The 26,581-nt window shown below is 46.4% G+C and overlaps 1 protein-coding gene across 1 annotated transcript in view; it reads left to right on the top strand.

Annotated features, from left to right (window-relative positions):
• Positions 1-26,581, top strand: part of NELL1 (neural EGFL like 1) — a 1,213,537-nt gene that overhangs the window by 513,893 nt on the left and 673,063 nt on the right. Inside the window, exon 12 of the mRNA XM_077453437.1 lies at positions 18,078-18,206. Coding sequence (XP_077309563.1) covers positions 18,078-18,206 — 129 coding nt within the window. The remainder of the gene's footprint in view (positions 1-18,077; positions 18,207-26,581) is intronic.

Genomic DNA, 26,581 nt, shown 5'->3' on the forward strand with positions numbered 1-26,581 from the left:
CTTGTTTTGGGAGGTTTAATGTGGGGGGGGGGTGTGTGAGGGGGGTAAGAATTGTGTCAGGAGGGGGTGGATTTGTACTAGAAGGAAGGAGGATTTATGCTTAGGAGGGAGCATGCAGATTAGTGCTTTATTTTATGGGGGGAAGGGGAATTTTTGCTGACACATCATCATACAACATGGGAGGGGGCGAAATTTGGCAAGTTCGCCCTGGGCTCTAGATGACCTTGTCCCAGCACTGAACTAGTGGTAGCGAAGATAGGGAGGGCAGCAGGAGGGACAAGAGTAAAGATATTGGCTGGAGAGAGCATTATAATCTGGCAAACAGGAAGTGCAAAGGCCTAAGTAGGAAGTTCATGGGAGGAGCAAAGGTTTCAAGGTTCAAGAGAAACAAGGCAAGGTTATCTAAGGAATTCAGGCTGCCCCAGTACATACCTTCAAATACAGCAAAGTCTTTTATAGTGATATTAAAGATTATTTTTTTTTTTTTATTAAAATAACAAACTTGTTATACTTACCTGCTCTGTGTAGTGGTTTTGCATAGAGCAGTCTCGATTCTGCTCTTCTCAGTTCCCCCCTGCTGGTACTCCTCATCTTCTCCGAGTGCCTCCATAACAAGGTGCTATGGGGGCACACATGCATGCTTACGCCCGAGCCCTGCTCTGTATGCCCGTAAGGCTCTGCCCCACCCCCTTCCCTCTTCACTGACTGTGATTGACAGCAGCGGGAGCCACTCCTGTCTCTCAGCCAATGAGTGGGCAAAGACCCGGGAGAACGGCCACTTTCGTGTGAATTGCTGGATCACTATCAACCCAGGTAAGTATTGGGGAGGGGGGGTGGGCAGTTCTGCATACTGAATATTTTTAAACTTCATGCATAGAATGGAATTCATGAAGTAAAGTCCATAAACCTGTCTTAGGTACGCTGACTGGGTACCACCAAGGGGGAGCCCCCCCAAAAGTTAAAGTAGAGCTGTCCCCATTGCAATCAGTGCCGTTTTTAATATTGATTGGACCCTGGGCAAAACTTTTCTTGCCCCCCCCCATGCAGTATTGCTCTCCACCTCCACCTGCTACAATAAATAGCAGCTAGACTCAAAATCAGTTTACTGAATCAGATCAGACAGTGACTGCGATTGGTTGCCAGAGGTTACAGTGTATCATTACTGCTCACTGACTGGTTGCTAGAGGTTACAGCACACATTACCGCTCACTGATTCGTTGCTAGAGGTTACACCACACATTACGGCTCACCGATTAGTTACTAGAGGTTATAGCACATGATTTCTGCTTGTTGATTGGTTGATAGAGATTACTGTGTATATGACCTCAGGGGGGCATGCTATACATATCAATGCTGCCGGCCGCCGCTATTTACATATGTATGCAAATGCTATTTACACATGAATGCCGGTAATTTACATGAGAACACAGGTGAGTTATCTGTATACAACAATAGGGCAGAGCTGGGCAGCATTAGTAGCAGCACTTCACACTGAGCTATCGGGACACAGCACAGGACTACAACCTCAAGGCACATGGGAATTTAAACCAGGATAGTTGGCAAATATGAGGCAGCTGCTTTGAGCAGCACAACAATGACAGGGCCCAGGGTAGCTGTCGCTTTTGCCCTGCCTTAAAAAGGCCCTGATTGCAATTCCCCCTCAAAAGTATCCTGCTAGGTTGCCTCCCCTTGTATCTATCGCTCGCCGCAAGGGGGCAGAGCCATGAATGGCACCTTAACCCCCTCATGACTTCCAGGCCACCTGATAGACAAAACCCACTAACCATATTTACATAAAACAGTGCAGTGCATATACAACATGAGGTAGAACTTGGTAAAGTAGGTGCTCCCCGAGTAGGCACCTACCTACAAGCTGCCCCATATCTTTCATGTGAGGTTCTGTTTTAACCTACGTCTTCCATGTCCTGTGTAGGCCACTGCTATAGTGGCTGATACTTCATAATTTCCAGCCCATTAATGCTACAACACAGCTTATGGTACACACCTTCTAATAGATCTGTAGGGGAGGATTTTATATTCATCATCTTAATAAGCAGACTGGAGTCAATCTCAGCTATACCGTCTACGTGTGCCGCAGCTGAGTAGCACTGATTTCGCACACGCCATTAATCTGGCATGTCCACTTTATGACTCTGGATACATACAGTAAATAAGTGACCGTGCATTGGCTGCTGATTGGTGACAAGGATATATTTATGCCGAAGGGGACTAGCAGCGTCATCCTAAATGGTTTCCAATGGCTGCCGACACTGGATGGGAAGTATTTTTTTCCCTATTTTGTGACAAAAAAAGAGAGAGCGACATACATGTAATATATAAAAGAAGTAGGATTTTTTTTTTTTTTTTTTTTTCTTGTTTTTTTTTTTAGGTGGACCTGTGATATTTTTATATTAGTAAAAAAAAAGAATTCTGGTAATAAGTACAGCAAAACTACAATTAAAATTAGAGTGTAACTCACACCAAAACGTCCTTTTTTAGTTTTCAAGAGAATAGGGAGTAAAGCTGAAGTCAAATTATAAACATTTAATTACAGTATCTCACAAAAGTGAGTACACCCTTCACATTTTTGTAAATATTTTATTCTATCTAGTTGCTGGCCTAAGCGTCTCCCTGTCGGAGCTCCTGTATTAAGCGGCCAAACCACGTCCCCTTGTTGTAAATATTTTCTTCTTTTCATGAGACAACACTGAAGAAATGACACTTGTCTACAATGTAAAGTAGTGAGTGTACAGCTTGTATAACAGTGTAAATTTGCTGTCCACTCAAAATAACTCAACACACAGCCATTAATGTCTAAACCGCTGGCAGCAAAGGTGAGTACACCCCTAAGTGAAAATGTCCAAATTGGGCCCAAAGTGTCAATATTTTGTGTGGCCGCCATTATTTTCCAGCACTGCCTTAACCCTCTTGGGCATAGAGGTCACCAGAGCTTCACAGGTTGTCACTGGAGTCCTCTTCCCCTCCTCCATGATGACATCACAGAGCTGGTGGATGTTGGAGACCTTGCACTCCTCCACCTTCCATTTGAGGATGTCCCACAGATGATCAATAGGGTTTAGGTCTGGAGACATGCTTGGCCAGTGCATCACCTTTACCCTCAGCTTCTTTAGCAAGGCAGTGGTGGTGTTGGAGGTGTGTTTGGGGTCGTTATCATGTTGGAATACTGCCCTGCGGCCCAGTCTCTGAAGGGAGGGGCTCATGCTCTGCTTCAGTTTGTCACAGTACATGTTGGCATTCATGGTCCCCTCAATGATCTGTAGCCCCCCAGTGCCGGCAGCACTCATGCAGCCCCAGACCATGACACTCCCACCACCATGCTTGACTGTAGACAAGACAAACTTGTCTTTGTCCTCCTCACCTGGTTGCCCCCACACACGCTTGTCACCATCTGACACCAAATGATTTTATCTTGGTCTCATCAGACCACAGGACATGGTTCCAGTAATCCATGTCCTTAGTCTGCTTGTCTTCAGCAAACTGTTTGCGAACTTTCTTGTGCATCATATTTAGAAGAGGCTTCCTTCTTAGATGACAGCCATGCAGACCAATTTGATGCAGTGTGCGGCGTATGATCTTAGCACTGACAGGCTGACCCCCCACCCCTTCAACCTCTGCAGCAATGCAAAGACAACCTCTGGATATGACGCTGAGCACGTGACCTCAACTTCTCTGGTGGACCATGGCAAGTCCTGTTCTGAGTGGAACCTGTCCTGTTAAACCGCTGTACGGTCTTGGCCACCGTGGTGCAGCTCAGTTTCAGGGTCTTGGCAATCTTCTTATAGCCTAGGCCATCTTTATGTAGAGCAACAAATCTTTTGCCATGAGGTGTCATGTTGAACTTCCAGTGACCAGTATAAGAGAGTGAGAGCGATAACACCAAATTTAAAAAACCTGCCCCCCCATTGCTACTTGTGACCTTGTAATACTAATGACTCACATTACACCAGGAGTGAAAATTACTAATTGGGCCTAATTTGGACATTTTCACTTAGGGGTGTACTCACTTGTGTTGCCAGTGGTTTAGACATTAATGGCTGTGTGTTGAGTTATTTTGAGGGGACAGCAAATTTACACTGTTATACAAGCTTTCCATTGTAGTAAAGTGTTATTTCTTCAGTGTTGTCACATGAAAAGATAGAATAAAATATTTACAACAGGGGGCGTGGTTTGGCCGCTCATGCAAATGGCCGCTTAATACAGGAGCTCCGACGGGAAGAAGCTTAGGCCAGCAACTACACAGTGCCATAAGCCCTACAGAACAGGGAGCAGCTGCTGCTGGTCGCCAGGATGTCGCAGGGACCGTCCTCACGATGCAATCCTGGAGCGGTTCAACCCAAGAAGCTCATAGACTTGTTCCCGGGCACAAGCTGTAAGGAGATCCAAGATGGTGACGGACCTCTCGCCCTCCACAGCGCCAGACACACAACTCTGCAGCCAGGAGTGTCACATGCAGGAACACAGACAGGATGACAAGCAGTCCAACAGACGCCCTGCAGACTCTCCCGCTGCCTCGCCAGCGTCCAAAGGTCGCGTGAGTAAAAAGCCGTTTCTGCACTAGAGATTACAGAGTCTCCACAAGACTCACTTTCAGTAATCCCCACCTCTGACCGGCCTGCCTCTGTGCATACTCTAAAAGAGATGCTTTTATCATTGAAAAAAGACCTTCAGGCTGAGTTGTGTAAATCAGTGGCACAACTACAAGTACAGGTAGAGCAATTAGAGGACAGAATGGATGTCATTGAACATAAAGCGAGAGAGTGCATTTCTGCACACAGTCGTAGTGGATAGTTATCAAGATTGTGATGCTGACATACAATGATTGAAAAACAAAGTTACAGACCTTGAGGATGGGTCCAGGAGGAACAACCTGAAATTCAGAGGTATTCCTGAAACAATAACTCCTCCTGAACTTCCACAATACCTACTCCAATTGTTAAAAACCCGCCTGCCCATGTAAAACGCCCTTGATCTGGTCATTGACAGAGCCCACCGCATAGCTAATCCACATTCCCTTCCAGATATGGTTTCCGAGGGATGTATTGGCCAGAATTCACTTTTCCCATATAAAAGATAGAGTCATGGCGGCAGCACGTAAAGCAGGTAAACTTCCTGACCCATTCTCCAACATAAACATCTATGTTGACTTCTCGGCTACCACTTTGGCTTGCCGCAGACAGTTCGTACCCATTACAGCAGCTCTAATGCCACGTACACACGGTCGGAGAATCCGTTGGAATGCGTCTTATTGGACCGTGTCGTCAGATAATCCGACTGTGTGTGGTATGCATCGGACTGATTCCGTCCGAATCTCCATCGGACCCAATTTTCCAACATGTTGGAAATATTTCCCGACCAACTGGGCCAGTCGGACGTAATCCGACCATGTGTAGAGAATTTTGATCGGACCAAGTGCCACGCATGCTCAGATCAAATATCCTACATCAAAGCTATTGGCTACTAGCTTGAATCTAGTCCCATCATAACGAAATTACGTCATCACGTTCTGAAAGATCGGATTTTTCGACAACTTAGTCCGACCGTGTGTATGCAACAGTTTCGGACACAATCCGTCAGACTAAATCTGACGGACAAAATCCGACAGATTTGGTTGTGGAAATCTCCGACCGTGTGTACGTGGGCTTAGCCCTTGTACACACGGTCAGAGATTCCGACGGAATGTGTCCGATCGGACCGTTTTGTCGGATAATCCGACTGTCTGTGGTCTTCATCGGACTGTTTCCATCGGAGTATCCGACGGACCAAGTTTTCCAACTTGTCTGTAAAATTTTCCGACAACATGATCCGATCGGACTTTGTCCGATCATGTGTAGAGAATTCCGATCGGACAAAGTGCCACGCATGCTCAGATCAAATTCCTACACCAAAGCTATTGGCTACTAGTCTGAACGTAGTCCCGTCGTAACGAAATAACGTCATCCGATAGAGTTGGTTGTCGGAATGTCCGACCGTGTGTACAGGGGCGTAGAGATAAAAAGATCCTGCACAACTGGTTCTTTCCTGCCACCTGGCAAGTCACACATCAGGGGCAAAAATATATCCTACACTTTTTCCGACAGAGACAAGGAAACTACCCCAGCAATGGGACATCCCTACACCATCTACAAAGGATGGGGAGTGATCCATTAATCCTCACCCACAAGCTCAAGCCCAGATCACTCCTTCTTGCCCAGGGTAACCTCTTATCACTACATTTGGGCTACATAGTATACCTATTAATGGCATGACACTGCTTAGACGTAGCAACCCATCTCCCTTTGGTTTGGAACCTCCTACCTCGTACCCTTATGCATTAGTTATTAACAGTTTGGTTAAAGATCCCAGGTCTTTGTGTTTTTCTTCACCGATTGTTTGTATTCTGGAATTTGTTGCGTACTATTAGTACACTTAATACGCTATTTGTAACACATAGAGCTACCTTATAAGTACTTCTAACCATATTAGCATTAGCTTATATTTGTTCAAAGCTGTGGTACATCCCTCTAACTGTGTGCACTTCTCCAACGCACCACGTAACACGAGAGTGGGACATTCCCACCTCTTCACATCACTTTTTCTATCCTAATACACCCCCCCCCACTTTGGAGATGTCTCTATAAATTGTTTCCCTAAACATAAAGGGCCTGAACAGCCCCTACAAAAGATCCATGCTCTGGAGAGAAGCCCTCTCCCAGAAATGTGATATAATGTGCGCACAAACGACGCATTTAACTGAACCCAATGCATCACAAGTCTCCCACCACTAATTCCACACTGCTTCTTCTCCAATTCAGAAAAAACAAAACAAAGGTGTAATGATAGCTATTAGCCCTTGTACACACGGGTCGGACATTCCGACAACAAAATCCGTTGAATTTTGTCCGACAGATTTTGTCCGAAACTGGAGTTGCATACACAAAGTTGTCGGAAAATCCAATCGTTCAGAACGTGATGACGTTATTTAGTTACGACGGGACTACGTTCAGGCTAGTAGCCAATAGCTTTGGTGTAGGAATTTGATCTGAGCATGCATGGCACTTTGTCCGATCAGAATTCTCTACAAACGATCGGACAAAGTCCGATCGGATCATGTTGTCTGAGAATTTTATAGCCCAGCTGGAAAACTTTGTTGGTCGGATATTCCGACGGAAAAAGTCTGATGGAGCCCACACACGGTCATATTATCCGACAACGCGGTCCGATTGGACATTTTCCACTAGAATGTCCGACCGTGTGTACAAGGGCTTAGGGACACAATCACTTTCTCGCAGAAATTCGTAGAATCTGACCCCAATGGCAGATATGTGATTCTGGGAGCAGAACTTAACCACCAACCATTCACTCTAGTGCAGTGTTTCTCAATTCCAGTCCTCATGGCCCACTAACAGGTCATGTTTTCAGGCTTTCCATTATTTTGCACAGGTGATTTGATCAGTTTCACTGCCTTAGTAATTACCCCAGCTGTTTCATCTGAGGGAAATCCTGAAAACATGACCTGTTAGTGGGCCATGAGGACTGGAATTGAGAAACACTGCTAGTGTCGGTATATTCGCTGAACACTAACCAGAAAAAAATTCTGCAAACGTTACTAAAGCATGTCCATTCAATCCAAATAGGCCAATTTATAATCTGTGGAGATTTTAATGCTGTGTCAGACACCTCATTGGACTCCACAAGCTCCCGCCGGGAACCACTCACGTAACCTCTCTTCTGAGAAGAAGGTCTGTTTGATGTTTGGAGAAGTATACACGGCTCTGAGAAAGACTTCACTTTCTTCTCTTCCGTGTTCCATGTATATTCCAGGATTTACATGTTTCTAGTAGACAGGGCCACCCTTTTCCAATCCACTGAGGCACAGATTGGCACCTTCCTGTGGTCCGATCACGCTCTGGCCTCCCTTTCCTTGACACTTCCCCATCATACTCAACCCACTAAACTATTAAGACTAAATGCCAACCTCTTAAACAACCCTGACAATGAGAAACATGTCGAATCCGAATGAATAGACTTTTTTAAACAAAATGTAGTATAAATACAACTGTTCTGTGAAGCCCTCAGAGGTTTGTTAGAGAAGTGAACAAATAGCATCATGAAGGCCAAGGAACACACCAGACAGGTCAGGGATAAAGTTGTGGAGAAGTATAAAGCTGGGTTAGGTTATAAAAAAATACCCCAACCTTTGAACATCTCATGGAGCTCTGTTCAATCCATCATCGGAAAATGGAAATTGTATGGCCCAACTGCAAACCTACCAAGACATGGCCGCCCACCTAAACTGACCTGCCGGGCAAGGAGAGCATTCATCAGAGAAGCAGCCAAGAGGTCCATGGTAACTCTGGAGGAGCTGCAGAGATCCACAGCTCAGGGGGGAGAATCTGTCAACAGGACAACTATTAGTTCTGCACTCCACAAATCTGCCCTTTACGGAAGAGTGACAAGAAGAAAGACATTGGTGAAAGAAAGTCATAAGAAGTCCTGTTTGTAGTTTGAAGAAGGTGCTCTGGTCAGATGAGACCAAAATTTAACTTTTTGGCCTTAAAGCAAAATGTTATGTGTGGGGGAAAACTAACACTGAACATCCTCCTGAACACACCATCCCCACCGTGAAACATGGTGGTGGTGGCAGCATCATGTGGTGGGGATGCTTTTCTTCAGCAGGGACAGGGAAACTGGTCAGAGTTGACGGGAAGATGGATGGAGACAAATACAGGACAATCTTAGAAGAAAACCCGTTAGAGTCGGCAAAAGACTTGAGACCGGGGCGGAGGTTCACCTTCCAGCAGGACAACGACCCGAAACATACATTTAAAATTAAAATGCACTGATTACTGTGTAAATGGGACTGGCAGTGAAGGGGTTAACCACTAGGGGGCGCTGCAGGGGTTAAGTGTGTCCTAGGGATGTGTTCTAACTGTGAAGGGGGGGGGGGGGCTATGTGTGACACAACACTGATCACCGCGCCCGATCACAGGGAGCAGAGATCAGTGTCCTGTCTAGGGATGAGCTTCGTGTTCGAGTCGAACGTACGTTCGACTCGAACATTGGCCGTTCGGCCGTTCGGCGAATTCCGAACGTTTTGGCCGTTCGCGTCAAAATTCGAGTGACGCGCGCGCGGACCACAATGCACTGCGTTGGCGCAGTGCATTGCTGCCCGATGATTGGCCAAGCATGCACTGTGACCCCGCATGCTTGGCCAATCGCAGCGCCGGCAGCGAGGAGAGCCATGATTGGCCACAGGCATCCTACCTGTGGCCAATCATAGCTCAGGCTGTGTAGTGCACGCCCCACACTATATAAGGCCGCCTTTAAGGCGGCCTCCTGTAGTGTGTTACTTTGCATCTGAAGCAGTGGGTGTTCTGTGTACTTTCAACACAGTACACACCAATCGTTTTTGGCTGATTTCCTATCTTGCTGCTGTGTAGTGGTTGTTGTCTGTGCCCTGACCGCAGTATACACCACTATATTCACCTCACCTATATAGCTAGTGATCTAGCTTTAACCACTTAACAACTGCCCATTGCCGATTAACGGCTTCAGGGCGGTTGTTTAACTCAGAGAGGCCGTTAATTAACGGCCTCCCAGAATTCTGCTCTCGCGTGCCCCGAGGTGTGCGCACTCGAGAGCATCTGTGACCGCCGGGTCCATAGGACCCGGCGCATCACGGTAAACGGCCGCTCATAGCGGCCGTTTACCACGTGATTGCTCCGTCAAATGACGGAGTGATCACTTGGAAACAAACCGGCGTCATGTTATGACGCCTGTTCCTCCCTCCCCTTTCTGTACCGATCGGTACAGCGGAGGGGAAAGAGATCGGTGTCAGCAGCGATGTGGGCTGCATCTGCAGTGCCCACATTGCTGCTCACCGAATTTAACCCCTCAATTCCCTGCCAATACTCTGCAGTACCCTGCCATTACTCTGCAGTACCCCGCCATTACTCTGCAGTACCCCGCCATTACTCTGCAGTACCCCGCCATTACTCTGCAGTGCAGTACCCCGCCATTACTCTGCAGTGCAGTACCCTGCCATTACTCTGCAGTACCCCGCCATTACTCTGCAGTGCAGTACCCTGCCATTACTCTGTAGTACCCCGCCATTACTCTGCAGTGCAGTACCCCGCCATTACTCTGCAGTGCAGTACCCTGCCATTACTCTGCAGTGCAGTACCCCGCCATTACTCTGTAGTACCCCGCCATTACTCTGCAGTGCAGTACCCTGCCATTACTCTGCAGTGCAGTACCCTGCTATTACTCTGTAGTACCCCGCCAATACCCCGCCAATACTCTGTAATACCCTGCCATAAATTGCCATACCCAGCCATACTCAGAGATACCCAGCCATACTCGGTGATACCCTGAAATACCCAGCCATAGACGCCCCCCACCCCTCACCGCCCTCCGGTGCTTCTACCAACTCGCCAGTACGATCAAAGCCAGAATCTTTTTTTTATTTTTTATTTCAGGCTTCCCAGCCTAGAGGTGAGATGTGGGGTCATATTGACCCCCCAGATTTCACTGTAAAGAGGACCTGTCACCCCATATTCCTATTACAAGGGATGTTTACATTTCTTGTAATAGGAATAAAAGTGATCAAAAATATATTTTTGGGAAAAAAAATGTCAAACTAAAATAAATAAAGTAAAATGAACAATAAAAAAATAAAATAAAAATTAAAGCGCCCATGTCCCCATGTGCTCGCATGTGCCACACATGTGAGGTATCGCCGAGAATGTTAGAGCGAGAGCAATAATTCTAGTCCTAGACCTCCTCTGCAACTCAAAACATGTAACCAGTAAAAAAATATTTAAAGCGTCGCCTATGGGGATTTTTTAAGTAGCGACGTTTGGCGCCATTCCACGGGCATGTGCAATTTTGAAGAGTGACATGTTTGATATCTATTTACTCAGCATAACTTCATCTTTCACTTTATGCAAACATTGGGCTAACAAGTGGTTAATAATAGAGCTTGCAGTCAGTAGTGTTAGGAGATAGTGCGTGCTGTCTGCGTGCTCTGTACCCAGTACATACCGCTATAATATAGGGCAGGCCCCTACTTTCAAACATCCAACTTACAAACATCTCCTACTTGCAAACGCAAGGAGACAGCAGCAAGTGAGATGAAAAAAGATGGACGACAAAACAAATTATACAGGGGTGATAACCCTTCCCTATGTTTTCCAAAAAGCTTAAAGATAGTTTTTTTGACTGGAGCTACACTTTAAAAATGTACCGGTTGAAAATGACAAACAGATTCAACTTAACACAACAAACCTACACAGTCCCTGTCTTGTTTGCACCGCCTGTATACTGCTGTTCTGAGTATATAGGGCCTGGGGGCCACACGCATTTCCTTTTTTTAATATGGGTACGGGGTTCCCCTTAATATGCGTACAAGACCCAAATAGGCTGGTAATGGGCAGGGAGGGCTACCCATGCCATTTTTCTGAATGATTTTCAACCATATTACAGGAACCAGATATAACATTAAAACCGCAAGCAGTTTTAAATGGTGTTATTTCCGTTTAATGTCATTTTGTGCAGGGACTGTTCTAAACACGGGAAACACGTGGCACTTCACAGGCATACTACAGACACCCCCCAGGCACCATATTTAAAGGAATATTTCACTTTTTTTTTTTTCACTTTAATCGTCATTAAAATCAGTGCTCCCGCCAAAACGGTAGTTTTTAAAACTTTTTTTTGCAGTGACCCATGTCCCCTGAGGCAGGAGGCAGGTCGTCAAACCCTTTTTAGGACACTATCTTGCATATTAGCCGTTAAAATAAGCACTTTCCAATTCGAACGTTCGAGTCCCATAGACTTCAATGGGGTTCTAACGTTCGTACCGAACGCGGGGGTCGTTCGCAAGTTCTGGTGCGAACCGAACCGGGGGGTGTTCGGCTCATCCCTAGTCCTGTCACTAGGCAGAACGGGGAAAAAATTGTTTACATTAATTATGTCCGATCAAACCAGTTGGTCGGAAAATATTTCCAACAAGTTGGAAAATTGGGTCCGACGGATATTCAGATGGAAACATTCCGATGCAGACCACACACAGTCGGATTATCCGACAACACGGTCCGATAGGACACATTCCGACGGATTCTCCGATCGTGTGTACAAGGCTTTAGAACTGGTTTATGAGTGAACTTTTATTCTTGTAACAAAAGAATGAGGCTGGGTTCACACCATTGTAAATGGAATGCAGGTTCCCCGCATCCAATTCACAATAGCAGGAGATTTTGGGTTCACATACCTTTGCAGCGGGTTCCGGTGCGATTTGCACAAAAAAGCTGTGTGTCTTTTTGGTCCATTTCAGTTTCCCGAATTCAGCCCAAAATTTGGGCTTAAATCGGACCTGAAACAGTGAACCGGGACGCCCCCCGGACCCCCTGCTGTGAGTCGCATGCGGCTCATATGTGAACCCAGCCTGAAAGAAGGGAAAGGGGAAACATGATTGAAACCTTTAAATACATCAAGGGGGTGAATAAGGCTCAGGAAGGCAGTTTTTTTTACAATATGAAACCAAAATCAGGAACTCGGGGACATGACCTCAAACTAGCTGGAGGAATGTTCAAAACTAATTTTGAAAAGTACTATTTTACTAAAAGGGTAGTTGATGATTGGAATAAACGTCCAGCAGAGGTAGTGAGTCAGCTAACAGTAAACGGCTTCAAACATGCTTGGGACAAACAGATGTCTATAGTCAGACCAAAAAGTTAAAAACCAAACAAATAAAAAGGGGCAGACTTGATGGACTACTTGGTCTTTTTCTGCCATCACTTTTCTATGTTTCTACGTTAGTATGGGTTGCCAGTCAGGCAGCCAAATTGGTTCAGCCCTGATCTCCAGCCAAAGGGGACTGTCAGCTGGGGTATCCTTGGGGACCCATGATCTGCCCTGATCTCCAGCCAAAGGGGACTGTCAGCTGGGGTATCCTTGGGGACCCATGATCTGCCCTGATCTCCAGCCAAAGGGGACGGTCAACTGGGGTATCCTTGGGGACCCATGATCTGCCCTGATCTCCAGCCAAAGGGGACTGTCAGCTGGGGTATCCTTGGGGACCCATGATCTGCCCTGATCTCCAGCCAAAGGGGACTGTCAGCTGGGGTATCCTTGGGGACCCATGATCTGCCCTGATCTCCAGCCAAAGGGGACGGTCAACTGGGGTATCCTTGGGGACCCATGATCTGCCCTGATCTCCAGCCAAAGGGGACTGTCAGCTGGAGTATCCTTGGGGACCCATTATCTGCCCTGATTTCCAGCCAAAGGGGACTGTCAGCTGGGGTATCCTTGGGGACCCATGATCTGCCCTGATCTCCAGCCAAAGGGGACTGTCAACTGGGGTATCCTTGGGCACCCATGATCAGCCCTGATCTCCAGCCAAAGGGGACTGTCAACTGGGGTATCCTTGGGGACCTATGAAGAAGATCACCTCATATCTAATTTGAGTCCATTAAGTCTTTTTTGCACCTGACAAAGAGGTCAAAAAGAGAGAGCTCACACTTTTCGGGGCTCAGAACTCGCACTTCATCAGGGCTCGGAAGCAATTTCAGAGAATACAGGAGATTGCAAATTAAAAGCGTAACATTTGTGTTGGTATCGATCGATACACAGGCAACTAAATTGGTCCAGCCCTGTAATACCATAAGGGAAGGGGGGAATTCTGTCTGTATCCTTGGGGGTCCCCACAGTAGTCTAAAGAATGAAGAAAGGATGTGAGCACCAAAGATCTAATGTATCAGAGGTACCGGGCAGGCGACCAGAAACCTGAACTAACTCTACTCTTATGCCCCGTACACACGGTCGCAATTTGTGCGATCGGATCATGTTGTCGGAAAATCCGATCATGTGTGAGCTCCATCTGACTTTTTCCGTCTGAATTTCTGACACACAAAGTTTGAGAGCAGGATCTAAAATTTTCCGACAACAAAATCCGATTGTTTAAATTCCGATTGTGTGTAGACAATTCCGACGGACAAAGTGCCACGCATGCTCAGAATAAATTAAGAGACCACAGCTTTTGGCTAGTGGCCAGGGCCATCTTTAATATTGATTGGACCCTGGGCAAAACTTTTCTTGGGGACCCCCCCCATGCAGCTCTCCACCTGCTCTGAGACATACAATAAATGGCAGCTAGACTCAAAATCAGTTTACTGAATCAGATCGGGCGGCTATTGTGATTGGTTGCCAGAAGGTACAGTGTATCATTACCACTCACTGACTGGTTGCTAGAGGTTACAGCACACATTACAGTTTACTGATTAGTTGCTAGAGGTTAGAGCACATGATTTCTGCTTGTTGATTGGTTGTTAGAGATTACTGTGGATATGACCTCAGGGGAGCATGACATGCATATCACGGCTGCCGGCCGCCGCTATTTACATATGAATGCTGGCAATTTACATGTAAACACAGGTCTGCAGGTGAGTCATCTGTACACAACAATAGGGCAGAGCTGTCCAGCATTAATAGCAGCACTTCAGACTGAGGTATTGGGACACAGCACAGGACTAAAACCTCAAGGGACGAGGGAATTTAAACCAGGATAGTTGGCAAGTATGAGGCAGCTGCTTTGGGCACCACAACAATGACAGGGCCCAGGGCAGCTGCCCCTTTTGCCCTGCCTTAAAAACGGCCCTGCTAGTGGCCCGTTTATAGTCCAGACGCACATGCTCTACATCACCTCGTACGTGTTCTACATCACCTCGTTAAGAAGAATCGGATTTTCCGACAACTTTGTCCGACCGTTTGTATGCAAGACAAGCTTGGCACAAAATCCGTCGGAAAAAAATTGATGGATTTTGTTGTCGGAATGTCCGACCGTCTGTACAAGGCATTATCCTTTTATTTAGCAATTTGTTGTCCAGTATTCTCATCCTTTACCACCAACATCTAAGCCCTGATGAAGGCGGAATATTCATCCCCCAAAATGCAATGTATTTAATTTCTGGCCTCCTATCTTCTGCAATCAAGGTTTTCTGGACTCGTGTTAGATTTGTGGCACTCTCATTCATTTCTGTATTCTGTAAATCCATTTTTTAGCTAACCAATAGTTAAACCTTCCGGGATTCGGCTTCCATTTTTTAAAAGAGCAGAGAGGAAAACTCGAAACTGCAAGAAGCAGCTTTCAATTTGTATGTAAAGCAGCTTCAGTCATCGGCACAATAAGCGCAGAGTTTGGATTACGCGCTTTCATAGATTGTCGGAAATGGAAGAATTTTTTTTTTCTTTTTCTGACGACTCGGCTCCCTAATATATCAAATAATGTTAATGAAAGAATTTCGTACCTGTCCGTTCTGGTGAAGGGGTAGCTGTGAAAACCATTTGGTGTGATTCAGAAAAAAAAATGCAACTCAGCAGAGCGTTATCTTGCTTACAGCGCCGGGATATTTCACCTTATTAAGAAATACATGAAATTCCTGCACAGTATTGTGTCTGCACAGTTCGCTACTCTGGGTGCAAAGAATTCATAAAAAAAAAAAAACTATTCATGTTACTAAGAAAGCCTTGATTGTGAGAAAATGTTTGTGAACCCTTTGGCATGTTCTGAATTTTTTCATATAGTTTCTACAATCAATGTCCTTCATCTTAGTCATAATAATAGAGATGGTTCCAGGTGCCTCAAAATGAAACGCGTGTATTACAGTTCACTTCCTTTAGAAAACAGCCGCAGTCCAAGTAGGATAGCGTATCACTTGCCAGCATGTACTGTAGAGCAGGAACCTTGCTCATTGTGTGGAACCAGCGAAGGTCATTCTCTGATAAGAGTAAGCATAGACAATCCTAGGACAAATAATCCAGGGTATGGATAGTCAGAAGCCATAGTCAGAAAAAACTCTATTGAGGGCAGGAGCTAAGAGAGCTAAGGAGCTAAGAGACTAACTTGTTGGTAGGGCACAGATTATGTCTAGCAATGTTGTGGTCTTGGGTCAGGCTCGGAGACCAGTATCTATAGCAGTAGTGAGGCTCCCACCAACCAGCTGGATTAGGGATCGAGCAGGTCACCTTGGTAGATGACGCAGGCTCACACAAGGTACAGGCTCTAAGTACTAACCAGTGTTCACCAGATCTCCTGATGGTGGAAATGGGTTAGTACTAGGTCATGCCCCACCAGGAGATGAGCAAGCCAGGGTCCAGTAGCATATATATATAGCAGGTAGGGATCAAGGAGAAGCGCAGTCAGTAAACAAGCCAAAGGTCGGTAACATGTGGTTGCAGGTTGAAATCAAGCAGAAGCGTAGTCAGTAAACAAGCCAAAGGTCGGTAACATGGGGTCTCAGGTTGGGAACAAGCAGAAGCATAGTCGAGGAACAAGTCAAATGTTGGTAACGATTGGTGGCGGAGATGCAGACAGCAGCAGGAGAGACAAGAGCAAGATATTGGCTGGAGAAATAACAATAATCTGGCAAACAAGTGCAAAGGCATGGCTAAAATAGGATGCTCATGAGAGGAGCAAATAGTTCAAAGTTCATGGAAAACAAGGTACAAGGCAAGATTATCTGAGGGTTTGTCTAGGGAGCTGCCCAGCATCCCAGGTGGCTCAGCAAGAAGAGACATTGTCAGACACAGCAAAGTTTGTGGGTTCAGATCCAGGCCCTGACAAGCAGTCTTCTTGCAGCCTTTCTGATTAGGGCAGGTGTGCACTGCAGAGACCTGAGCTTCAGTTCTGAGCAATGGGATGAAAGCTGTTTGATTTCATGCCCTCTGTGATCAAGTCCCATGATGAATTAGAATTAGTGATGGGTGGAGTGGTGGGAGGGCATTTACCTTAAGATTGTGCTGGTGTGAATGGATGGTGCAGACCAGGGCACTTATGACGTGTGAGTCAGTTAAACTGGGAGTGACAGACCGGGAGTCCTCCCGCAGCAAAGAATATTTATGTCTTTGAAAGGAAAGGAAAAGCTACAGAGGGGCCATTATATGACCAGTGGTCCAGGTCAAGGAGAGAGCATAGCAGCCACCGGTCAAGCAAACAGGATATTGAAAAGACTGAGTCCTGTCCAGACCATTGCAAAAAAATATATATTCTGTAACTGCTTGAATAATTGTCTAATTGTCCAACAAATTACATCTTGATGAAGAAAGGTGGGAGGAGACTATTACAATAATGTATTAATACCTCTCACATGTCATACTTACCTGCTCTGTGCAATGGTATTGCACAGAACAGCCCCTTACCTTCTTTTCTGGTGTTCTCCACCGGCAATCTCCTCTTCTGTATGTGCCCCCATAGCAAGCTGTGTTCTATGGGGGCATAAGTGGGAGGGCGCTCTCAAGCTGGGCTGTGTGCATCCATAGATACATGCAGCGTAGCTCAGCGACACACCCTGCTCCCTTCTTACAAGGTTTGACTCACAGCAGCAGCAGCCAATGGCTCCTGCAGGTTTCAGTGAAGCCTCGGAGAGCACGGAGAGGTAAGAGAAAAAGCCGGGCATATCGCTGGATCAATACAGGACTCAGATAAGTGTTGGGGAGGGGGGGGGGGGGGGACACAGCAAGTGTCAAAAGCAAGTTTTTTACCTTCATGCAGGGAGAATGGTTCTGAAGGTAAAACATTTTTACCTTAATGCATTCCCTGCATTAAGGTAGAATAAAAAAAAATGTTTTTCCACTTGCACCACCCCCGCCCAATACTTACCTAAGTCCTGTATTGATCCAGCGCTGTGTACATCTGCCGGTCTCCTCTCCTCTCTCCCCACTCACACAAGCTTGGCTGAGTGCAGTGGAAGCCATTGGCTCCCCCCCTGCTGTCAGTCAAGTCCTGTGAGTAGAGAGCATGGGGCGGGGCTGAGCCGCGCTGCGCGTGTCAATGGCTGCACACAGCATGCCTCAGGATGGCAGACTGCACATCTGCCCTCATATCAAAAGCTTGCTGTGGGGGGGGGGTGGGGGGGGTGGGGGGCAGACACAGGGGAGAAGGAGCCAAGATCACCAGTGGAGAACCCTCAGAAGATCCCCCTCTTTAACTTTCGAGTCACTTTAAGGAATTGCATTCTTTTGTATCTTTTATATCTTCCCGGAATTCACCTTTAATAAACGTATTTTCCTTCTCATTCCAGGATATGATTTCTGTGCCGATGGATATCAGTGTGGAGAAAACTCGGCATGTCGGAACGAGATCACAAAAGCCACGTGCGAATGTCGAAACGGTTTTGTGCCGGTGCAGGGCGACCCGACTTACTGCGAAGGTAAGGACCCGGGTTTCAGGCTCACCTTTTACACACCTACGTCTTATGATTACCGGCCGCGCTTTCTGCGGCGAACTGGGGAAGGTCTTTGTAGACGGCGGCCGAGTCCTTTTGTTGCACTGCGAATGCGGTAAATGATTTCTCCAAATGATTAGATATATCTGTGCAGAAAATGACAGGGCTCTTCTGAGTCGAGGTCTAAATTGAATGTTGACCTATGGGGAACATGGTGTAAGTTTGTTGCACTTTTTGAAGCCAGATTGGAAAGTACTTGCGTGGGAGGTTTGTTTGACCTCGATAGGCTAATAACATTGTTTATCAGTGTGCCACTGTAATTACTCCACGCCGCGCACAGCAGGACTGACCACAGGAATAGAGTTCTCAATGTATCCAAAGCAACAGGCTGCCTGGCTGTATATTAAAGGTCTTGTAAACCTAAAATACAAGTTCTCCTTATGTAAAATAATTGCAATCCTTTTGGTAACTATGTGAAGTTTCTCATATCTGTACATGAAGATCCATATATATATATTATAATTGTAGCTATGACCTGCTGCTAGGGTTGCCACTTGTCCAGGATTTACCTGGGGGTGGCAATCAGTAACAACCCCCAGTCGGTCGGTCAACGAGCAGGTCTGGTGCACGTACCCCATCCATGCAGAGCTTCACTGGTGGCTTCCCTTGCTCGGCGGCGACAGCTTTCCCTTCCTCTGCTCTCCACGGCCATCGGTGGCTTCCGTTTTTTCTCCCTCCTCCTCGACGGCCAATCAGAAGTCTTCTCTCGGAAAACGGGTCTCAGACCTGCTTCTGATTGGCCGTTTTGAGGATCAGTGTTCATATTCATTCGCTGTTGTAACACTTGGGTGGGCTCGTGGCGCAACGCTCTGCACTCTGAGCCCACCCTATTTTGAAGCCTATTAGAGCCTATGACTGTAATCGGTTGCTTAAAAAAAAAACACTCCCCGCCCCCGCCGCTGTAATTCAGGCACCCTGAAATGGAGCGGACGCATGCATAGGGGGTGGCTGCTGAGGCCGTAAATAGATTTATGCATGAATCTATCCATTATTCATATAGGGGGTGGCTTGGATAGAGGGGACAGGTCCTGGGTGCCCCTAATGGATGGGCAGCCACTGCCGGATACATTATTCAGACCAGGCTGTGGCTCCCCAAGTAACTAAATCTGTTGCCACCAGGGAGGCTGTCTGAGGGGGCAGGTTTGGCATCACTGGGGGGGGGGGGCAGAGCAATTATGTCAGCAAGAGCACTTTGGCCACACCCACTGTTTGCCACATTACTACTATACTTGGGGCACCCAAAGGCGTCCCAGGCCGCTAAAGTGTTCGGGTTTGGCTTGAAGAAAAGGTGGCAACCCTATCTGCTGCCTGTTGGTTTTAACCATTTTAGGCTGAGTGAGACCTAGTTGCGGCTATGTTCTGTGTATGTATTGGGCCTCAGCGGGTCAGCAAGGTGGCCAAGGGCAGGCAGGTGGAGGATCTGCCGGTGAGTGGCTCCAGTTCAGCGTCAACAATACAGTTCATGGGTTACTGTCTGCCGGGTTTGGTGTCCGAGCTCACACCCTCTTCTGTGGCTGACAGGTTGGATGATAGAGCTTGGGCTGCTCATCTTTTGCTTAGGTTGGGTGGCGGCCGGGACATGGTACCAGAGGTGGAACATGCTAAGGTGGCGCCTTGACTGCTGCAGAGTCACCACACACCGACAGGGGTGCATATGAGCAGAGATCCACGTCACTGGCAAAACTCATTCAAGGGAAATGCAATCATCAATATGTGATGTCCTATGTTGTGCTAAACATCATACCCTGTTACCCCCGAAAAAAAGACCTAGCGTGATTGTCGGTGATGGCTGCAATATAAGCCCTACCCCCCCAAATAAGCCCTAGTTAAAGTCCTTGTAGGTCTTATTTTTAGGGTCGGGCTTATTTGCAGGGAAACAGGGTAGGGCTTATTTGGGGGGTAGGGCTTATATTGCAGCCATCACCGACAATCACGCTAGGTCCTATTTTTGGGGAAACAGGGTAGCTGTTTGTGTTATGCGGTTTTAGTAGTTCCTTTCTTAAAAACCCAAATCCTGCTTTTTAGTTAGACTTGTGTTCTCATGTAAATTGCAATTGCAAGCGATTTGTTGTCTTACAGCACTGGGATCCTGCCTTCAGTCCAGGGCAGGGACACTCTTTGAGCAGAGCTTGTATGCTGTATATTTATTATATTGTATATACAGTGGTGTGAAAAAGTGTTTGCCCCCTTCCTCATTTCCTGTTCCTTTGCATGTTTGTCACACTTAAGTGTTTCGGAACATCAAACCAATTTAAACAATAGTCAAGGACAACACAAGTAAACACAAAATGCAATTTGTAAATGAAGGTGTTTATTATTAAAGGTGAAAAAAAATCCAAACCATCATGGCCCTGTGTGAAAAAGTGATTGCCCCCCTTGTTAAAACATACTATAACTGTGGTTGTCCACACCTGAGTTCAATTTCTCTAGCCACACCCAGGCCTGATTATTGCCACACCTCTTCACAATCAAGGCATCACTTAAATAGGAGCTGCTTGACACAGTAAGGTCCACCAGAAGATCCTTAAAAGCTACACATCATGCCGAGACCCAAAGAAATTCAGGAACAATTGAGAAAGAAAGTAATTGAGATCTATCAGTCTGGAAAGGGTTATAAAGCCATTTCCAAAGCTTTGGGAATCCAGCGAACCACAGTGAGAGCCATTATCCACAAATGGTGAAGACATGGAACAGTGGTGAACCTTCCCAGGAGTGGCCGTCCGCCCAAAATTACCCCAAGAGCGCAGCGACGACTCATCCAAGAGGTCACAAAAGACCCCACAACAACGTCCAAGGAACTGCAGGCCTCACTTGCCTCAGTTAAGGTCAGCGTTCATGCCTCCACCATCAGGAAAAGACTGGGCAAAAATGGCCTGCATGGCAGAGTTCCAAGGAGAAAACCACTGCTGAGCAAAAAGAACATCAAAGCTCGTCTCAATTTCTCCACAACACATCTTGATGATCCCCAAGACTTTTGGGACAACATTCTGTGGACCGATGAGACAAAAGTGGAACTCTTTGGAAGGTGTGTGTCCAAGTATATCTGGCGTAGAAGGAACACTGCATTTCATAAAAAGAACATTATACCAACAGTAAAATATGGTGGTGGTAGTGTGATGGTCTGGGGCTGTTTTGCTGCTTCAGGACCTGGAAGACTTGCCGTGATAAAAGGAACTATGAATTCTGCTGTCTACCAAGAGATCCTGAAGGAGAATGTCCGACCATCTGTTCGTGTACTCAAGCTGAAACGAACTTGGGTTCTGCAGCAGGACAATGATCCTAAACACACCAGCAAGTCCACCACCGAATGGCTGAAGAAAAACAAAATGAAGACTTTGGAGTGGCCTAGCCAAATTCCTGACCTGAATCCTATTGAGATGTTGTGGTATGACCTTAAAAAGGCCGTTCATGCTCGAAAACCCTCTAATGTAACTGAATTAGGACAATTCTGCAAAGATGAGTGGGCCAAAATTCCTCCAGGACGCTGTAAAAGCCTCATTGCACGTTATCGCAAACGCTTGGTTGCAGTTGTTGCTGCTAAGGGTGGCCCAACCAGTTATTAGGTTTAGGGGGCAATCACTTTTTCACACAGGGCCATGATGGTTTGGATTTTTTTTCACCTTTAATAATAAACACCTTCATTTACAAATTGCATTTTGTGTTTACTTGTGTTGTCCTTGACTATTGTTTAAATTGGTTTGATGTTCCGAAACACTTAAGTGTGACAAACATGCAAAGGAACAGGAAATGAGGAAGGGGGCAAACACTTTTTCACACCACTGTATATATATATTATTGTATATATTGTATACTCGTGCTATATATTTTCCTTCCCAATGCTCTGGTTTCCACTCACAACCCAAAAATGTACAGGCAGGTTCATTGGTAAACGATGAATGTGCTTCTGCTGTACGCACGTCCTCAGTTGGATGGGAACATTAGATTGCAAGCTCCTTTGGGTGACAGGGAACGGTGTGTAAAGCACTTCATTATTTGTTAGTTCTACATAAACACAGGAAATAAATTTGTTTCTAATGATTTTTACTGGCGCTAGATACCTGATACAATTTTACATGCTGAATAGACACTTTGGCGTTTTGCTGAATCTGCTTTGATATATTTCGATATTCCACTTGTACAGATTGCTGTCATTGTTGTGCATTATTGTATATACCAGTGGTTGTCAACTTATGAGCTGAAGGGGGCCTCAAATGCAGCCCCCAACATCATCATAACATTCATTATATGTAATGCTGGAGAGGAGTGTCAGGGACTGCAGACCTAATAGAGGAAATGAGTGTCAGAGAGTGAGGAGAGGATACAATGTTGGTGGGGAGATGCTGCAGAAGACAATACAAAACTGGGAAGAGGTTATATGAGGCTAGTAGAGATCAATGTTGTTACCCCAATCAATGTTCCCACTACAGACTGCTGAGGTCTGAGGGCTGCCCATCATATACCAAAGGGCCACAGGTTGGGCACCAGGGTGATGTACTTTGTGAAGTCACTATGTCACATCCTGTAGATCCATGGAAGTAAGACATTATGATGTCACTGTATGTTATTTACACAATCTGACAACCCTCACTCTGTCCTCTGTAGCTTCTGTGCCCTCCTGTACCATTGACCAGGTCTAGATCACTCTCAGGTTGAGTAATCTAAGGACGCTTTGGCTTATCCATCATATTATCGATTTGACCTAATTCAGCATTCAGTGATGTATGGGTATCTGTTATGTTTTGTGTTCACTTACCCTTCCCCAAACTGTGCATCTTGGTGTATTATAAGCTAGTAATGTCTAGTGCTTGGGCTTATCTACACAGCTGCATTGGATTATCATGAACGTGTTCATGGTTCAGCTCCTTGTGGGATCTCTTAGGACAATTTTGCATTGTTTCTTGCTTCTAGTGAACCTTGAACCCTTTGCTCCTCCCATGAACTTCCTGATGTAAGTCATGTCTCTCCACTTCCTGTTTCCCAGGTTATTGTGCTGCAGTCCATATTTTGCTCCTTTGCGTACCTGTAGCTGTCCTTATCTTCACTACCATTTGTTATTGACCTTGGCTTGTTTCTCAACTATGCTGCTGCTTAATCCCATCCTGCGACCGCTTGTTAGTGACCTTTGGCTTGTTTATTGACTACACTTCTGCTTGATCCATACCTGCTATATCTGCTACTGGACCCCGGCTTGCTCACCTCCTGGTGGGGAAATGCTGATGACTGCAACCTGATACTAAACCCATCTCCACCATTAGGAGCTCTGGTGAACACTGATTAATGCTTAGACCCCGCACCTCGGGAGAGCCAACATCATTCACCAGGGTGACCTTCTTGTGTACGCTTCCTCCTGGTGGGGCAAGCCTGAGGACTCTGACCTGATACTAAACCCATCTCCACCATCAGGATCTCTAGTGAACATTGGTTAATGCTTAGACCCCACACCTCGGGAGAGCCGACATCATCCACCAGGGTGACCTTCTTGTGTATGCTTCCTCCTGGTGGGGCAAGCCTAAGGACTCTGACCTGATACTAAACCCATCTCCACCATCAGGATCTCTAGAGAACATTGGTTAATGCTTAGACCCCACACCTCGGGAGAGCCGACATCATCCACCAGGGTGACCTTCTTGTGTATGCTTCCTCCTGGTGGGGCAAGCCTGAGGACTCTGACCTGATACTAAATCCATCTCCACCATCAGGAGCTCTGGTAAACACTGGTTAAGGCTTAGACCCCCACACCTTGGAAGAGCCAACATTATCCACCAGGGTGAGCTGCTTGTGTATGCTTCCTCCTGGTGGGGCAAGCCTGAGGACTGTGACCTGATACTAAACCCATCTCCACCATCAGGATCTCTGGTGAACACTGGTTAATGCTTAGACCCCACACCTCGGGAGAGCCAACATCATTCACCAGGGTGACCTGCTTGTGTACGTTTCCTCCTGGTGGGGCAAGCCTGAGGACTGTGACCTGATACTAAACCCATCTCCACCATCAGGAGCTCTGGGGAACACTGGTTAATGCTTAGACCCCACACCCCGGGAGAGCCGACATCATCCACCAGGGTAACCTGCTTATGTACGCTTCCTGCTGGTTGGTGGGAGCCTCTACTGCTATAGCTTTTGGTCTCTGAGCCTGACCCCTGACCAGGACAGGTGTCTCACTTTATAGGCAGATTTAAGGCACCCCCCCGAGCATGTTATTTCAAAGAAATTTTGCATTTTTTAATGTTACCCTTTAAGCTTTATTAAAAGACCTAACTTCCGCTGAAAGGATTTTTGTTTTTACATTGGTCTGTGTCCCCCAGGGCTCCCCATTCCTTTTGAAAGAATGGAGGCTGGGCACTGATGACGTCACTTTTATCAAAAGTCACATGGAATCCCCACCTAGAAGGTCCAACTCTCCAATGCATTTCACCCAACTGGGCTTAATCGTAGAGATGTCTACACCAATTGGATGAAATGCATTAAAAGGGGCGGTTATCTTAGACTGAGGTTTTTAAAGTGCACTGTCTTGCCTTAATAAGAGCTTTTGAAGGAAGTGACGTCACTGATGTGGGACCGTCGCCTTTTCACTAGTGTCTACTTTGAGGGCGAACAAGTTCCAGGAACGGCCACTCAACCGGGTGCCCACAGTGGAGGACAGCATTCCACAGCTTGAGAGGCATGATTTCCCCTGTGGTATTTGTATGATTTTAGGGGTTCCTATGCCATTAGAAAAAAAAATCAGTCAGGGAAATGTCATTTAGTATCTAATAACATTTTTATTATTTTTCTATGTGCCTCTTTTGCTTTAGTACATCCTGCAATGTAAGTTAAAGGAATTCTGCATTCTTATGCCACGTACACACGATCGGAATTCTCGTCAGAAAAAGCTCTGATGGTTTTCCTGACGGAATTCCAACAGAATTCTGCTCAAACTGTCTTGCCTACACACGGTCACACCAAATTCTGACCGCCAAGAACGCGGTGACTTACAACACGTTCGACGTGACTAGAAAAAGGAGGTTCAATACCTAGTAGCCAATAGCTTCCATCTCGTAGTTGAATCTGAGCATGCGTGATTTTTTGCACATCGGAATTGCATACGCACGATCGGAATTTCCGATAGAAAGTTTTTCCATCGGGAAAATTGAGAACATGCTATCAAATTTTTGCTGGCGGGAATTTGGCCAGCTAAATTCCGATGGAGCCTACACACGGTCGCAGTTTCTGATGAAAAGCCCTCATCGGTCTTTTGCTGTACGAAATTCCGATCGTGTGTACGCGGCATCAGAGCTTAAAGGGGTTGTAAAGTAAAAATTTTTATTTTTTTAAAATAACAAACATGTCATACTTACCTCCACTGTGCAGCTCGTTTTGCACAGAGTGGCCCCGAACCTGCTCTTCTGGGGTCCCTCGGCGGCTGTCTCTGCTTCCTCCCGCAGGTGCTTCTCACGTTAATGCGAGCTCCCTCGCATTGGTGAGAAGCACTGCGGGCGCGCTCCCGTGATACAGCCGGCGGCTATAGCCGCTCGCTGTATCACAAGGCCCCGCCCCCCGGCGCGCTGCGTCATTGGATGTGATTGACAGCAGCGCGAGCCAATGGCTGCGCTGCTTTCAATCCATCCACTCCAGCCAATCAGCGGCCAGGCTGAGCGGCGAAGAGGACGGCGGGGGCGAGCGCGGGATTTTCGAGGGGTCAGGTAAGTAAAACGGGGGGACTGGGGGCGCCAGCAGTGTGAGATGTTTTTTCACCTTAATGCATAGAATGCATTAAGGTGAAAAAACATTTACCTTTACAACCCCTTTAACTAAAGGAGTTGTTTCCCCTGGACGGCATTTAAAATTTTTTTTTTTTGCATTGGTACATATCCCCCTGGCAATGCCCAGCTACCCGTATTTTCTGTTTGACCATCCCATGCCTATAATGCGGCGTACACACGATCGGAATTCCGGCCAGAAAAAGACTGATGAGAGCTTTTCATCGGAAAATGCGACCGTGTGTAGGCTCCATCGGAATTTAGCTGTCCGAATTTCCGCCAGCCAAAAATTGATAACATGTTCTCAATTTTCCCAACAGAAAAACTTTCTATCGGAAATTCCGATCGTGTGTATGCAATTCCGACACGCCAAAAATCACGCACGCTCAGATTGAACTACGAGACAGAAGCTATTGGCTACTGGCTATTGAACTTCCTTTTTCTAGTCCCGTCGTACGTGTTGTACGTCACCGTGTTCTAAACGATCGGAATTTGGTGCGACCGTGTGTGGGCAAGACAGCTTGAGCCGAATTCCGTTGGGAAAACCATCAGAGCTTTTTC

This window comes from Lithobates pipiens, unplaced genomic scaffold, assembly GCF_037356315.1.
Source record: "Lithobates pipiens isolate NorthernLeopardFrog02 unplaced genomic scaffold, aLitPip1_a1.2 Scaffold_24, whole genome shotgun sequence".
In the NCBI taxonomy this organism is placed as follows: Eukaryota; Metazoa; Chordata; class Amphibia; order Anura; family Ranidae; genus Lithobates; species Lithobates pipiens.